The sequence below is a fragment of the Pygoscelis adeliae genome, unplaced genomic scaffold (assembly GCF_000699105.1).
Source record: "Pygoscelis adeliae isolate BGI_AS28 unplaced genomic scaffold, ASM69910v1 Scaffold160, whole genome shotgun sequence".
Taxonomy (NCBI): Eukaryota; Metazoa; Chordata; class Aves; order Sphenisciformes; family Spheniscidae; genus Pygoscelis; species Pygoscelis adeliae.
In genome coordinates, this window is record NW_008824035.1 from 6277886 (window position 1) to 6295048 (window position 17163).

The following is a 17163-nucleotide window of genomic DNA, read 5'->3' on the forward strand; positions in this document are numbered from 1 at the left end:
TATTTCTTATATAATATATATAATATATAATAAGAAATATATAATAGATTTCTTAAAGAAATGAAATATATTGCTGATGTTTTCACTTGGAATTGCAGCACATCTGATGGTACTACAGTTGTTGCAATCCTGGGAACTCTTCAGGGACTTCCCGGTGACTGTTTAGGAGCTCCCACTTGAGACCTGCAGATTCTTTAAGAGGCTAACGGGAGAGGCTTTCCTCTTCTTCATAAATTCACAGTGGAAGTGCTCTTAAGGTTCTGTAGGACTCTTATTGTATAATTTGATACAAAATGTATTGACACTAGCTAGTGATGAGAGGCAATTCTTTATTTTAGAAATATCTTTCTGTGTTTGCCTGGGCTAATGCCAGTTTTGGGATGCTTTGTTTAACCCATGATAGTTGCATTTTTTTTCATGGAAGCTGTATCAAATTTAAGAAAAAAATAGTCACCGTTTAGGAGGGGAAAAAACCCCAACAAACCAAAGCCTTTCACTGTAATTTAATACCATCAACGTGGGAAAGACACAGAATATAGCACACTTGTAATTTTTAAAAAAACAAAACAACAAAAACCCCACACAAACCAAACTCTCTGATTTAGCTCCAAAATGTGTCTCCGTTTACAGACTATAGCAAATGTGTTTGTTTATTACAGAAGAAAAACAATCCATCTTGTAATAGACTATTAAAACTCCAGCTGAATTGTTAATACTGAGCCAGATTACAGAATGCAAATCTTAAACATCTGTAGCATTTGTAACAACACTTTCAGTAGTGATTTATAGTGTACTTCTAGTGAAGTGACTATGTCAAAAGCAGGTACTAGAGAAAGTAAAATAACATGAGTTATTAACGGTGCATTCTTACATTGTTTGCTTACAATATGCTTTGGATTTTCCAAATAAAAATGTGTACTAAAAAGTGCCTTCCCTTGCCCCTTTGTGAAAGACTTTACCACAAAATACCTAAATCTGCAGAAGTGCCAAGATTCTTGCAGATCTCCAGCTACCCATAAAGGCAAGGACATTTGCATAAGGAGCAAATGTCTGTTTTGTTCCCAGATTACCCTCCATCCATCAGGAGCAGTGATACCATATGTTCACAGAAAAAAAGCTGCAGTATCCCTTGCTCAGGTTGCCTTGACTTCGAGGTGCAGTCTCTGTTTTATAGCTTTGTAATTGGAAGCCACCTGAACCTGAAAAAAGCATTCTGTGCAATGTTGCTGTTTCTAGTTCTTCCTTCAGCTTCAATCTTTCTCCAGAAGCTCAAACCTTGCGCAGATTTTTCTTGATCTTGAATCAGTACATTTTTCTCCTTGCCTTTTACTTCAGGAATAATCAGGACTCAGAGGCGGGGGGGAAATAACCAAACACAACCCCCAAAATATCATTCACTAATGTGTATATTGTTTTAAGTTCTGTAATTACAATAAAAGTAGTTTTCACACTGTTACATTTTGAAGTCTGAGTAGTTATTCAAACTGCCTTTTTTTATCCAGAAAGTCAGCAAAAAAGCAGCAGCGTTTCTGCATTCAGTGTGGCAGAGACACATTATCAGTAATTGAAACAGTGATGGTATAGTGATGGTATAATTCAGAAAAAAAGGCTTCTGATTTAAAACGTACCAAACATTGGTAGGAAGTTCCCAGTGGGATTCAAGTCTGGACTAGAAGTACAAAATGCAGATAAGTTCTGTTGATTCCTCAGTAAGTGAAATCTCAAAAGGCACATTGATATACCTCTCCTTGAAACAGTGATGGATTTTAATAGTTTTTGCCGCAGCTTGTTTTCGTAATAGAGCTGGTGACATCTTTGTTAATGAACTCAAATTGGCTCCTTTTTGGTTTCCTTATGAACTGCAGGATAAAGTTAAAATTTCATCCTTCTAAAATAGTCAAAATTTAAGTGTACATGTCTTTTTCCTAATCTATCTGGTCACAAAGTAAGTTTTCATTAACTGCTGCATTATTTACTTGAAGGTTTTTTATTGCTTCTAGGCTGGAGCAAATTAAAAGCAGGTGATTTATCAAAGTAGAGTGTATATATGTTTGGGTATGGCTGTCAGTAAACATGTACTTTCATTTGTCAGAATGGCTACATTTTACTAAAAGGTGTGCCTCCTTTGAAAATAAGTGCACTTTCTATTTGTTTACCTTACTCTCTGACAGTTTTTTAGATTTTTATGCATATACATTAATAAAGGAACAACAGTAGCAAGTTTATCAGTGATGATACGAGCTAGAGTTTTATCTGGAAATTTGTTCTAGTGAAGATTGCATTTTTTTCTGAAACACCACGTACACAGTTTCCCTTTTACTGTGCGTTTTGTGTCTGACATGAATGTTTCTTGCATGGTTTTTCCTGTTCATTCTTACTCTCTTCATAGTGAGTATCCTCTGTTGCTTTGAATTGGTGTCCAGAGTACTTCAATTTGAAGTCTAACTAGGCTATAATTTTTAATGAAGCCTGTCATCATATAAGTGAGCACACAGATATGATATAGTTTTTAGAATTTAGTTACAGTGGCTGCTATTATGGCTTTGTGTGTGTGTGTGTGTGACAGGGTAACAAAACACATCTTCCCACTTTTAAGTAAGTTCTGATTTTCCTCATAACATTGCTGCTGTTCAGATGCATGCCAGCTAGATATGAAGAGCTTGCTCAATGACATGGTGTTCAGGAAAACTGATCTTCTGTATATCGTCTATTTGTTAAACTGATGTAAAATAGCCACTACCACCTTAAGGCATGCACTTATGGAGCCTTGGTTTTGGACTGGCTCCTGGAAAACCCCACACGGCAGCTTAGACAGGTTCTAGTATGCTGTTGATCTCATGTCAGACCTGTTGTACACCTGACTGTCAGTGATTTCCATTTATACATCGCATCTTTTTGTACTGGACTTACGGGCATGTACAGTGGACATACTGTGTCAGTGGAATTCACTGTTTAAAATCCTCTGTGCATGCAAATGCCCAGTGTTACTTAAAGGGTTAAGACAGCCCCAGAAATGAGGGAAAATGCATAATTATCAATGCTTATCCATTTATTTTATTTTTTTTTAACCAAGATAAGACTTACTTTTATTAACAGTTGATTTGAAAAAACTTTCTGTAAACTAACAGAAGACAGTAAATATGGTTAAGAATAAATGATGAAGTAGCAAAAAATGCATGAAGTGCATTTTATTTTTATCTACTATTCTGTAGTGTATCTCACGCTAGGATTTGATATGAATGTCTGAAACTTCATGCATGAAGTTTTAATTAAACCATTAATGTTAAACATTAACTTTGGTTAGTTAATATTAACAGTGGTGTCTCCATAGTTACATTAACAAATCTGTCTCATATTATTAGTTTTCCTCATGTATGATATTCTTACTGTTGTATAAAGTATTTATAAATGCATGCAATAATGACATGATTCCAGGCTCTTAACTTTTGTAACATAAACCCATTTTCATAAAGCTAAGAACTGAAAGCAGCACAGATGTATGTCTGAGCATAGCGTCTCTGCTGCCCTATGAGCCTTTGTTTTCAGAACACCCTGATTGACCCACCATCCTTCATGGTTCACTGATTCACTTGATAGCTCAAGTTTAAACTAGTGCATATTAGCACATTTGTTAGTACTAGAGGAACAGTTGGCCTTCCTGCTTTAGGCTGCTGGTTCATTTCAAATGGAGCAGCCACAGAAAACAATAACAGAATACCAGTTAGGAGAACACCAAAAGGCTGACAGACTGAAATCAGCCGCAGACTGTAGTAAATGAGATTGAGTCATTCATATAGATGTTGTTAAAGAAAGTTAAAAGACGATTATTATTTAAAAATACTTTTAAAGAAGTTTCACTATATAATTGTGTGAAAGTTTAATTTTTGACTGTTATTCGATATTCTTTCATTAAACTCAGTTGTTTGGTGTGTTATAACATGTCCAGTGCATGCTGGGAATGATAAATAATAATTTTTGTCTTACCATCTATTCATGTCAGTTGAAAATCATCTGGCATAAACAAAACCACATCAGTAGCGTACCGTATCTCTGCTCACGTGCCTTGTTTGTGACACCTATTTCTATAAATAAAATAGTTTAACTTTCTACAAAAGTAAATTGATATTCAAGTAGTCATAAAGAGAATATTATAACACTGTTATCCTTTGAATTCATTTGGTTCTTGAAAATCTCACTAGGATTTATGTATTAACTCTGATCTACTTTTCAATGATAGCCTAATATATAATCATAAATACAGTTCCTGTTTGAGAATAGTTTAATGAATTATTTTTTTGCTTTGAAAAAAAGGAAACAAAAATTCAATTAAGTTTCCTTAGAAATCTAAGAATTTTCTTCCCACCCATTGAAAAGTCTGTATTCCTTTGCCTGCTTATGTTTTCTTTTAAAACTTTATATTGCTACCTGGGACTTAACTGTTTTTCAGTTTTATGTATAAAATTTAAGTGAGCTATCGATGTTTGTTTGCTTTTTTTTCCTTCAGCTTTCTCCTAATGATAGTTTAACAGTAACAAAAAATGAATTGTAACTCGCGCTGTCTGGGTAACAGAATTTATGACTCTTCATCACCTTTTTCTACTTCTTCAAACTCTGTACTCTCCTTCTTTATCCCTCTGTTTTGTGTATTGTAAGTGTGTGTGTGTATATTATGTTTAAAGATATACTTTACTTACAAATTAAAGACTCTCTAGTCAGTTTTTACATTTTTTCGGGCTCTGGGTATTGGTGGGGGTTGAGCATTTAGGGCCGGCTGATCACAGGTAGGAGTTCCTGTAGAGAAGATAAGAAATATGACAGCACATTAATGAGTGTGGCTAAATCTCTTCTCTATTAAATCAAGAGTCCTTATTCTTATAGTTTTCCATTTAATTTCTATTGGTACTTTAGGAAAAATATCAACTAACAGAAATTTTTTTTTTTTGGTCTTAATATTTTTATAACTTCTAAAAGACTGCAATAATACCCTAGCAGATTTCCAGTAAGTCTTGAATAATGATTATTATAACGTCTTTATGGTGATGATTTGTATGCTTTAATAGTCTTTAGGAACTTTTGTGTTCTAGGTAGTCTTCCTTATTTGTGTTGTAATTACTATGATTAGAAATTGCCAGTACGTACCTGCAGTGCTTGTTTCTGTTTCCAGAGAATCAAGAATAACTTGGGTTGGAAGGGACCTCTGGAGATTATCTATTCCAGCCTCCTGCTCAGAGCAGGTGAGCTTCTAAACAAGATCAGGTTGCTAAGAGCCATGTCCAGATAAGTTTTGAAAATCTGTAAGGATGGACATTCCGCAGCCTCTCTGAGCAGTGTGATCCATAGCTTAACTGCCCTCATCGTGAAGAGTGTTTTCCTTATTTCAGATTGGAATATACCCTGCCGCATCTTGTGTCCATTGCCTTTTTGTCCTTGCACCTGCAAGAAGTCTGTCTTGGTAGTCTTTGTTAGTCCCACAGTAGATACTTAAGGACAGCATTTAGATAGATACTCTGTTCTCAAGGCTCTACAAAGCCTGCTACCTCTGCCTCTTGTATGTGGCTTGTTCCAGCCCCCTTGCTGAAGTCAGTTCTCTGTTGGACTCGCTCCACTTGATTAGTCTTGTGCTGGGGGGCCTAAACATGGATGCAGTTTTTGAGATTCAGGCTCAAAAGACTTTGAATACAAGGGCATAATCACATCCTTTGAACTGCTGGTTGTCTTCTTGTTAATGCAATCCAGCAAGCACTTGGCCTTCATGGCATCAATGGCACACTGTTTACTCACGTTCAACTCCTTGTCCATCAGGAATTTCAGATGCTCTCTAAAGAGGTCAGTCCCCAGCCTGCACTGTTAGGGTTTTGCGGGGCCAGGTGCTGGACTTTGTGTTTGTCTTTATTGAACATCTTGAGGCTTTTGTCAAACCTTTCTTGTAGCTAATCAAGGTCCTTGTGAATGGCAGCCCTGCCCTCCAGCACATCTGCTCTCCTCACTAAGTTCCCTGTTTTCTTTTTATCTCCTTTTTAGAGGAGATACTTTCTTAATGTAGGTACTAAGGCTTATTACTGAAGACATGCAGGATTCACCAGGCATTAAGGATTCATCAGGATTAATTTGCCGTGCAATGACATGGCACTGTGTGTAACATTTTGCCATAAATGTAATTAGAAATCTTGTTTTTTATGTACGCTTTCAGATTATAGCAGAAAACTGATCCAGTAATTTTCTTCAGTATCTTTAAGAAATCTTCTAAGATTTACTAACACAAACTGGATAAAGTACTAGTTTTCATTTCCAGATTCTTTGATGTGTTTAAATAAGTGAAAAAGTAATCTATGGGACTTTTGTAATTGTTATGTTTTGATCTTAAGGAATATTTTCCCCTTTGATGCTGAAATAATATTTAGCTATAATTTCTCTGAGGAATTGTTCCTGGTCAGTTGTTGAGGTAGAGTAAGTGGGGAACAGTTTCAGGAAGCCCCAGCTGACACTCTGAAGGCACGTGTGGCTGTAAAAATTGAAGTAATTCTCTACATGGGGCAGGAAAATGTGCTTTCACTCTTGGTTCTTTTTGGAGCTGTGGCCTACTACTAATTTTGTTCTTGAATGCTGAAAGTAGTACACTTGCCAGATATTCTAGCTTTCATTTGGCTAAGAAAGTGATAGTCTAACCTGATACTAAAAGAAAATTTAGAATTTATAAATTAGTTAATTGAATACAAAATTTTTCAAATCATATATTTTAAATAACTACCAAAGAAACAGCAGTATCCGTATGCCAACCGCTTGCTTTTTGTAGCAAACCAACCTGACTGAGTCATGGCAATTGTAGGAATTCTAGAAAAGAGAACTTGAAAAGTAATGTTATTGTTTTAGTATGAATTATTTGCTGTTCAACAAAATACCATATTCCAGGTAATAAAATTACTTCATGGAATCAATGTGCAAGACAAGGTACTGTTTGCATAGCAGTATTTCTCAGCATTTGCTCAGAGTTCGTTACTTCGAAGACCTAAATGCAACTTTTTAAAAAATAAAATGAGCAATAATTCTCAGATTTCTGAATGATATTACTAAGTTTTCTATTTCTTTGTATTTCTTCTGACCTCTTTCAAGATGAGGGCATTTCTTTTGCACTGTTTGATTTACAATCTCGGAAAACAGAAGTATTGGATTGTAATACCAGTTTTGTTGAGTGTTATTGTCATATGCCTGCTGGGAGTGTTTCATATTAAATTGCCAAAAAGATATGTTTTGATGTTTGGTTGGGTTTGGGTTTTTTTTGTTGCCCAATCTTATAACTTCTCCACATTTACCCTGCTCCTGTATCAGGGTTTTAACTAGTTACGACATATACTTTTTTTTTCTGGTTCCTACAATGTTTTGGTTAGTGTGTGATTCATTTCTACTGTTTATTAGCTGTACATACAGAAGTAATCAGTACTGTAATTTTAAGATAAATAGTGCACATCCAAGAAGAAATTGAGACTTTTTTTAGACTGTAATTTACTTATCCTGTTAAAGTACTGTAATGGTTCTAATAGTACAAAATCAGTTAAGCTGTAAAAATAGCTGGGCTGTGTGTAATCTTAAATGTTCTGTGTTTTCTTTTTAGGCTTTCAAAATAGACCAAAATCCTTAAAAGTGTTTGTTAATCCAAGTAGCCACAAAAGAGAAGCCACTCATGTTTACTATGAACAAGTTGCACCTCTTTTTAAGCTTGCTGATATCAAAACTGATGTCACAGGTAAGTTGCTTCAAAAGCATAGTTTAATCCTTTGTGAAAGTAGTACTTAAGCGTGCAAGACAATTTGAATTTACTGCTAATCCTTATTGGCTTTGCCTGCAACTAGTGCGTTTGGAACTGTAGTTAATACAATGCAATATATTTTTATTTAATCAAAAAATGTTTTAGTAATTCTGTTATTCATTGAATATTTTCCCCTATAGCTATCAATACTAGTAATATATTTTTTGTATTTTTTAAAGCAAGCGTTCTGTAAAAAGAAACAAGCATTTAATGTCTGACAGTCTTGTATGTGCTTGCTAAGACTTGTTCCTGCCTTCTGACAAACCCATGTCCTTAAATATTACTTCTCTTCTGAGAAAATCTATTGGCCTGACATCATAAGAGGGGCTTATTGGAAGGACACGTTATTTCTGGATTCTGACTCAGTTTCAGGGATGACCTGGAAGCCTAAGTGATTAAGTTCTGTAATGACAAGGGCGGCTCTCACTAGGCACACGGGCACGACTTGGTGTCTGGAGAACGTGAAGGTACAACTTTAATGTTGTAGTGATGCTGCCTTCTGCTCAACAATGGGTTCCTGATAGCAGGTTTGGATTTAAGGCCCCAATTTCTGCCAGAGTTCTGCTTTATGTCCTGAATTTGCCCTTTGGCTGTTTCATTTGACTGACCTTTTTATAAGAAATTGAACAGGGAAACAATGAATTTTCTTAAAGCAGTAAAATATTAATGATCTGATCGTTACTTCTGCCCCCTTCTGTGAAGAGACGGAAACTTATGCTACATCAAATTTGGTCCCAAAACCCACCCAAGTTAACAGAGAAATATTAGTATTGCCCATTCCAAATATTTTTTTTTATTCATAGTATTACAATTCCCTTTAATACACTGCTAATTTTTGATTATGCATTTCATATCCATGTGATGTGTAAACTCTGGTGCAAGACATTTTAACACCAAAAAGTCTTTTTCCTATGGCTGTTGTAATTGGTTTGCAAAATAATCATTTCCAGCTTAAGCAAATTATAAGACAGAGGGCTCATCCTACAGTTGTCCCTCAAACTTCTTGTGAAATCATGACTAGTTCAGGTTGCAGGCCAAAAATCATTCTGAGCAAATCTGATTTAGGCGTGAGGATATACTAATGCAATAAGTGTTTGTATATGAGATTTATCTTGCTAATTTTATTACCTGTATCTATGTATTTTTAAATTACTTAGCCCACAATTTAAAGTAAAATAAATTGAAGATTAAAGATGCGTGAGAATAAGTGTGGAAAAGATTCAGTCTGTGTTAGAATTCTGTAGTGATAACTTCTTAACGTCCCTTAATTGACAAGTGAATGCCAGCAGCTTTATATAAGTTTTGATTCTCACAGACGTATTTTTTACCTGCAAGACATAGGTGATATTGTAAACAGATTAATAATAATGCTGCCTTCTTAGAAATTGAACTTAGCCTTGTTTGGTCACAATTTTTTAAAAAAAGTTTTTGTCATGCAAACCTTAGTTAGAGATGACTGACTATGTCATATTGTTAAATTAGTTATTACTTTACTTTAAGCAGCTATTTAAAAAAAGAAATGTTATTCCTTGCGACTGGTTAGTGTTTCTTTTATTGTTACTGTGAACATAACCTTGTTTGTTAAACTCTGTTAAAGGCAGCATTATCATTAACCTGTATAAGATTACATTTTTAGCTATGTAATGTCACCTGGAATCCTAAAGCTGAACTAATAAGCCAAATCTGCATCAATAGTTTTTTAGATTACTTCATAGAATTTAATATAAGCTATGAATATAATTTGTAGTGGGTTTAAAAACAGTTTTCATAATTGAATGAAAACAGTTTAAAGTTTATTTTTTATTATTTTTCTTTTAAATTTTGAAAAGAAACTTCCGTTTTTAGCCAGATAAATGTTTAATGGCTTATCCTTAAAGTAAGGTTATTTTGGCAATGTCCAAATACTATTGTGCTTATTAGCTGCCTAACACTCCTCCTACAGGCAAAATGGGAAAACTGCATTACAGTTTTAAATGCTAGTAGTGAACTAAATAATTAAGAACTATGCATTTAAAAAAAAAAAAAAAAGGGGTGGTGGTGGTGGGTGCTGAGTGAAAGTCCTACCTACTGGTACCATCTTCTAACAAAACTAAGTGCCTCATTTCAAGTAAATTGAACTGTTGTTTTTTTTTCCCTCCCATAATTATTTTGGATTTTGTGAAGTTGGAGTGTGCATCTTGCTATTACTGCTTTTTTGAAACGTGGCCAATATTTACATACATAGTGGTGTACAAAGGTGTATTAGGTAGTGAAAGTTGAAGGCTTTTGTACAATTTTTACACTAAAGAGTTTACTTTTAGTCTTTTCACATACACGTATTTAAAGCTTAAAATTAATTGTACACAAAAATATTAAAGCAAATTTGAACCTCTGTCATGGTTTAACCCCAGCCGGCAAGTAAGCCCCACACAACCGCTCGCTCGCTCCCCCTCAGTGGGATGGGGGAGAGAATCAGAAGGGTAAAAGTGAGAAAACTCGTGGGTTGAGATAAAGACAGTTTAACAAATAAAGCAAAAGCCGCACATGCAAGCAAAGCAAAACAAGGAATTCATTCACCGCTTCCCCTCAGCAGGCAGGTGTTCAGCCATCTCCAGGAACGTGGGACTCCATCACACGTAACGGTGACTTGGGAAGACAAACGCCATCACTCTGAATGTGCCCCCCTTCCTCCTTCTTCCCCCAGCTTTATACGCTGAGCATGACGTCATATGGTGTGGGATATCCCTTTGGCCAGTTTGGGTCAGCTGTCCCGGCTGTGTCCCCTCCCAGCTTCTTGTGCACCCCCAGCCTACTCGCTGGTGGGGTGGGGTGAGAAGCAGAAAAGGCCTTGACTCTGTGTCAGCACTGCTCAGCAGTAGCGAAAACATCCCTGTGTTATCAACACTGTTTCCAGCACAAATCCAAAACATAGCCCCACACTAGCTGCTGTGGAGAAAGTTAACTCGGTCCCAGCCAAAACCAGCACAACCTCTGAAGTGACTTCTAGCACATACACAATACAAGACTTGCAGGCTACAAAAAAAAAAACAACAACCCAACAAACTTTGACAGTGGAGTGCTGAAAGACAGAGCTCTCCTCATCTAATCTTGTATTTTGGTAGCTGGCTGTTGCTTCCTATGTGATCAAGCTTGCCAGATCTTATTCTTCATTGTAACTTCTGTTGGAATAAACTTTGTTTTTTAGAAGTTTGGAGTGGAGGTATTCTCTCCTACTCACGGATATAGAGCAGTCAAAAGGCATGTATGTAAATAAGTGAGTTCTGAAATAGCAGTTACTTTCTCCAATTATCTTTAAATTTGGTATGGTTTTCTTTTTTTCTGCCAAATTACTTTGGATACTACAGATGTATTAATTTTAGTAAAATTAACAAAGTCTTAAAGAGTGGATTGTGTTTTGTTGATTTTTTTTGTTATTTTTGTTACATGGAATAAACACATCTCTGAAGTGCTCAGGGCAGTAGAAAGTGGGAATTAGCAAATATGAACTGAAACAGTACGTTATTGCTTAGCCTTAGCTACAGTTACCTAAATCTGGTCTTTGCCAAACTCTTAAAAGACTCTATAATCTTGAGTGCTGCAGCTGGGGTATGGCTGTTAGGAGAACAACAGTAACACTTCTAGAAATCAGTTCAATAAAAGTTTGCTCCACATTTGGGTTACCTACAAGTACTGTCAAATAGTGATAATTGGAGCTAGTATTTTAGAAATATATTAGTATCTTGCAAAATCTTACACATACTGAAGAAAAATAAATAAAGGTAACCTCAACAGACTCCTAGTTTGTCTCGCTTCGCTTCCTAGTTTTGACTCTTCTGCTTCTGTTTATGCACAATTACAAGCTGGATGTTTAGGCAAAAACAACAGCCTTCCCCACATCCCCATTTTTAGGGCAGAATCACAAAGGATTGATTGAGTGTGAAGAGAGTGATTGAGAATTGGACAAATAACATTGGTTTAAACTTACTATACATTAAATAGCATTAATTTTTTTTTTCGTCCAGTGTCAACACCAGTTAATCTGTTGTTATCATTAGCAGTTTTAATCCTATTGACATTAGTCCGTGACACGAGTGCCAGTATTTATACGTGTCATATGGAAGTGTCCCACGTTTTGAAGTGTTGAAATAATCATATGTTGCTTTTTCTATATATAGGGTCTGAACCCTTAGTTTCTTGTTGGCTACGTGAGATAGGGTGTCACAATGTATTGGAGTATGCGTGACTGTTCAAATGAGGTACACTGTCAGTGCCCTTCTTTCAGAATGCTTGAATTACTTGAAACAATGCATACTGGAATTTACAAGTTGGGAACAAAATGTCCTTGAAAAAGGAAAACTTTTTCAATTATGCATTACAAATAGTTTGAAAAAAGCATTAAATAATATTTTTGTGATAATATTTTTGCCAAATGTGTAATCTGAATCCTTCTGAAATGGCGAAAGAAGTTCTTTCTTCCTCTTATCAAATTTATTGTGTGGGGTTTTTTTTGTTTTGTGTTTGGTTTTGGTTTGTTTTTTGTTTGGTGTCTGTCTCCGTCCCCCCCCCCGGAATTGGAACAAGACCAAATATTCAAACATCTAGCTTTTTTCCAGCTATCAGAATGACTTTTACGTGTCTCTCTGGAGGTTGTCAAGCATGCAGAAAACTTTTTAGACATGGTCTTTTTATGTCTGTGTTGGATTTTTAAAATTTTTTTTCCACTTGATCATTTTTCTATATATTCTCATTAAGTTTTTCCTGGAAACTTTATTTTTTCATTACCTTGTTGTCACAATGTTTCAGAATAGATGCTGTGTACCTCTGTCATTGTCTCATCAAATTTTAAATTTCTTGGGATTATCCCCAATGTTAAGCCTTGCAGTAGTCCTCCTATATAATTTCCGAATTTAAGCCGATGCAAAGAGGATGGAGTCCTCATCAATCTGGCTAACACTAGTAATTTTTACTGCCTTTATTGATTTCTCTGTAGACGTGAGTCCTCTTTACTTTCATGTCCTTGTTCTTTGAGTGAATTAATTTTGTAATAGTAAACGTAACTTACATACACTACATTAGGAAACCATTGAGCATGTTTTCTTTTACAAAATAAAATCTTATTTACCATACCATTTTAATTAGATTGTACTCATAACTTTCTAAATGTCATCACGTTCATTTAAAAAGGCATGTAACCGGGTAACCAACTGTATGTTTTCATGGGCAGAGTTCCTTTCACAGTTAAGCAATGGTAAGATATTTGAATCTTTCTGCATTTTTGCATGATGCACAGTTTTATTGGTCACTTTTTTCACAATCTACACATAATGATAAAAGGATAGTTCCTATTGGCAAAAGCAAAACTGAATATGATGGCTTAAATATCGTGCTTTGATCTTCCAGAAGAGGTCCTGCATGAAAGTAAATTCTGTAAATAATTCCTGAAATCTATTATAGTGATAGGTATTTCTGTAGCAAAATGATAATTCTCTGCCTTTGATACAATCAAAATAACTCTAGTTTTTAATTAAGAATTTCCAAAACACCAAGCACTAGAACTTTGCTAATACTGGTTGGGAGATTTTGAAGTTATATGCTGATATACAGTTGTTTAGTGTGAAGTGTAAAAATTTTATCACTTTTACTTTGATTTGTTTTTTTGTTTTTTTTTAAAGTTATATATATACTTGCTATATATACACACATTCTTTTGTGTGTGTGTATATATATAGGGAGACACAGAGGTGTTTTGAATTCTTGTAAACAGCATTTGAATAGTCTGTAGAAATACTGTTATAACAGGTACAGATACGGAATGATTGTTTTAGACACCAAGACTAATAATTTTAACAGTGTTTAGAAACACTGGAGAAAAGCCTTGAACTGTGCTAGCACGAGGGACAGACAAGCATGAAAGATTAATGTAATTTTGCATATAATGATGCACATTCTTACACAAAAAATCCATCTGCAAGTGTCATGTCAGTCACCAAAAATCTTTGATGGGTGGCTGCAGCTGGGTTGTCTCTTCTGGCAAAGCTGGCCTAGAAAATGCTAAATGTAGTTATGATGCTTTGTGCCATCTGTAGTATGCCAGTTTATCCTGTCTTCACTGGCATTTACAGTACTATATACGGTATCGGCAAACACAGAGACATCAATGTAGAGTGACAGATTCATTTCCTCCAGAGGCTATGAACTCTGGTGTATACTTGTGCCACCTTCCTCTGTGTGTTATATTCTGTTGTCGCTGGTATTTGGCTTGATTTCATACTTCTGTGTTTAACTCCTCATATTTTTGATTTAGCAATTTGCATATCCTAACACAAAGGCAATTAAATTTGATTGACACTGAAATAATTCAGTCTTAACTGAGGATATGCTTACATTTTCCTGAAGTTTACCAACTGTGTCAATGCTAAAACTTACATTTTGATGCAACAAACATCTTCTCTAATTCTCTAAATTTAAATGCGCTAAATAGCCATGTGTCTGATGGCAGCTGAGTTTTAATATGTCTTGCCTTTTAGCTAGCATAACTGTAAAACATACCTTCTCATACTTTTAATGCATTTAATGATTTAAAAAAAAAATCTGAAGTGAATTACTGTGTGTTCCTTATGTTAGAAGGGCAAAAATTTAAAAAACCCTTTTAAATTATCTAAGCTTCTGATAATTAAATAATGTTATTTTCCACAGTAACTGAATATGAAGGACATGCTCTCTCAGTACTTAAAGAATGTGAACTCCAGGCATTTGATGGGTGAGTTGGTTAGTGACAATGAATGTTAGTAAACCTCATCACATTAGTTTTCATTTGTATTCCATCCAAAACTATGCTAGTAGGTATTTCATGAGTTACTCTGTTTGACATATATATTAAGCCTGAGAAAAATCAGTTCTCATTAGATGCTTTGTTTTTTATTACTTACTGACAATAGGTTTGTATCTTAGATTCATAAATGATGGTAAATAAACATAACGCTTTCCTAAATATGCTTCATGAAAGCTTCGGTCTCTGTATTTGCAAGAATGATACGAGTGCCTTGTATTTCGCTCTATCCATTCAAGTGGTTCTTAAGGAAGACATTTTATCTAAAAGTAACTTGAATGTTTTTTCCATTTAAAAAAAAACCCAAAACTTCAAACTTATTTAAAGTCAAGAGTGAAAATGCTTGTTCAATCATTTTTAAAGACCTTCCTATGTGGATTAATCCTGAAATCTTTGGTATTTTTACATTAATCATTCAATAATAAGATTCAATAATATATGAGTAGTTTTGCATACTGTGGAAGTCTTACAGGATTCTTACAACTCTTACTGGAATATGCCGTAAGCCATACAAGAAGGCTTAAATAGTGTCTTGTAGTCTAATCAATTTCTATTAATTCTAGAAACTCGGAGTTAGGTAAGAAAATATATCTGAAAATGTATGTATGTATTGCAGATTCTGAGGATAATTTCTTTCTAATTAAGATATGCCTTTTGGGATGCTAGCTGGGGAACCCAGCCCCCCAAACCACCTCAGTTTTTCCCAAATAAAATTGTAATGACAATTTTGGTTTATTGAAAATTAAACCAGAAAATGTATGGGATCTGGTTTGAATTGAAAAATGAATTCCACAACAATGAAATTGTCCTACTGATGAAAAATTACGCTTTTAGCCGTTCTGGCAGCCACCTGACGTAATGTCTTTTCACTATTTCCATTAAGTCTTGAGAAGTTTTACTTGTCTCTTGAGCAGCATTGCTTGTGACTTGGCAGGCTTTAGTTCTTTCCTGTTTTGCCCTGGCTTCCTGTCCGGTTTTGTTCAAGTCAGATACTATATCTGTCACTTAGTTCCCTGTTTAGAAAACAGAATAGCACTTCTGCACCTCCTTTTAGATGTGGAAGGCACTGTATGTGGTGGTAAGAGGTAAGGTAGTTTTTGTGCTATTTCTGCATGGCAGAGTTCATGTAGACCTGACCTGCCTTGCCCAAGCTCGGAAGCCACTGGAGGCGAGTTGGGTTTGGACTGAAGACCGTGCCTGCATGCGTCAGTCTGCTGCTCTTACTCGGCTCATGCTTTTCAAGTGTTGCCTATTGCAGATTGACTGAAAGCTAATTCAAGTAAAAATTTATAAAGGGCAAGACACAACAGTTTTTTATTCATTACAGTAGGTAAGCAGTATAGCAACATACAATTTCTGATCTTGAATTTCTCTCTAACAGTTATGGTTCCTTACGTGTTAAACAGCATATGAAATAAATTTGAAGCTTACGATTTGCAGTAGTAAGTTGGAAGTTTGTATCAGTGCTTTCTGTAAGCAATACTGCTATGTTTTAATCCTTTGTCAAAGCTGTTTGTATATAATTTCTTTTCTCTGATTTCTCCAGTTCCTACTCTGTTTTGCAAGACCATAGGCATATGTCATGTATCTCATCTACTCCACCTCTTTTGCTATCTTTTTTTTTTTCTTACTGACACTGGAAATTTAGGTACTCTGCTAACTTGGCAGTGTGCTTTTTTTCCCCGCCTTGGGGCCAAGCCTTGGTGACAAATAGGGAGAGTGCATTTGTGATGCTGCTATCTCAGCTGCATTTTCTTGTTTGTATAGTGACAGAAATACACAATATACATGCATGCATTCCTTCCCTAATCAGGAGTCTAAGGTATTATGGATATTGTTTAGAGTAGCCCGGGTTAGTCAGACTTTAGTGAATAGTTGATTAAGAAACTTGTGTCTGATGGTTAGACTGATGGTTAGACAGATGTTTCTTCCTCTAAGAAGCCTTCTTCAAGGTCTTAGTCAAATCTGTTTGCTCAAGACTTTCTACTCCTTATGCGTAGCAGGTTCTTGCTGATTAGCTTTGGAATCCCTGGTCCCTGACGGTATCTCTATTTCCAGCCAAAAAGGCAACTCTTGATGATTAATGCTAAATTAATAAAAATTAAAGTTAGAAGCATTTTTATGTTATTCCTTGGACTCTTCATCTATTTCCAATAACAACAAACACAGCCCCCAAAATCAGAAGAAAATATATCTGTTTTCAAAAGTTTTAATAGCCAGAAGACAATCCATATAAGTCCTTCCAGGTGTACAGTTTATCAGACTACAAAGATTAACTGTTTTTGCTGCTGTGGCAGAAACATTTAAGCCTAGGAATAAACCAGTCTAAACCAAAAATGAGACAAAAGACAGGAGATGACTCCTGATTACAAGCAGAAAGAAAATGTGCTCCAAACTTTTGTTATATACTCTTTTTTTTTTTTTAATGTGGGCAGTGTTTAGCTAGATAGAGGAAACATTCCTAAAAATTGAGAAATTAAAAAATAGCTAGGAAATAATAATAGGAACTGAAGAAAAATGTTAAAGGAGCTCAGATAATTTAATTTAAACA

General features: G+C 35.3%; 1 protein-coding gene across 1 annotated transcript in view; it reads left to right on the forward strand.

The window, feature by feature from the left end:
- CERKL (ceramide kinase-like) overlaps positions 1-17163 on the forward strand; it is a 35226-nt gene that overhangs the window by 2771 nt on the left and 15292 nt on the right. The window contains exons 3-4 of the mRNA XM_009333139.1: positions 7610-7741; positions 14480-14543. Coding sequence (XP_009331414.1) covers positions 7610-7741; positions 14480-14543 — 196 coding nt within the window. The remainder of the gene's footprint in view (positions 1-7609; positions 7742-14479; positions 14544-17163) is intronic.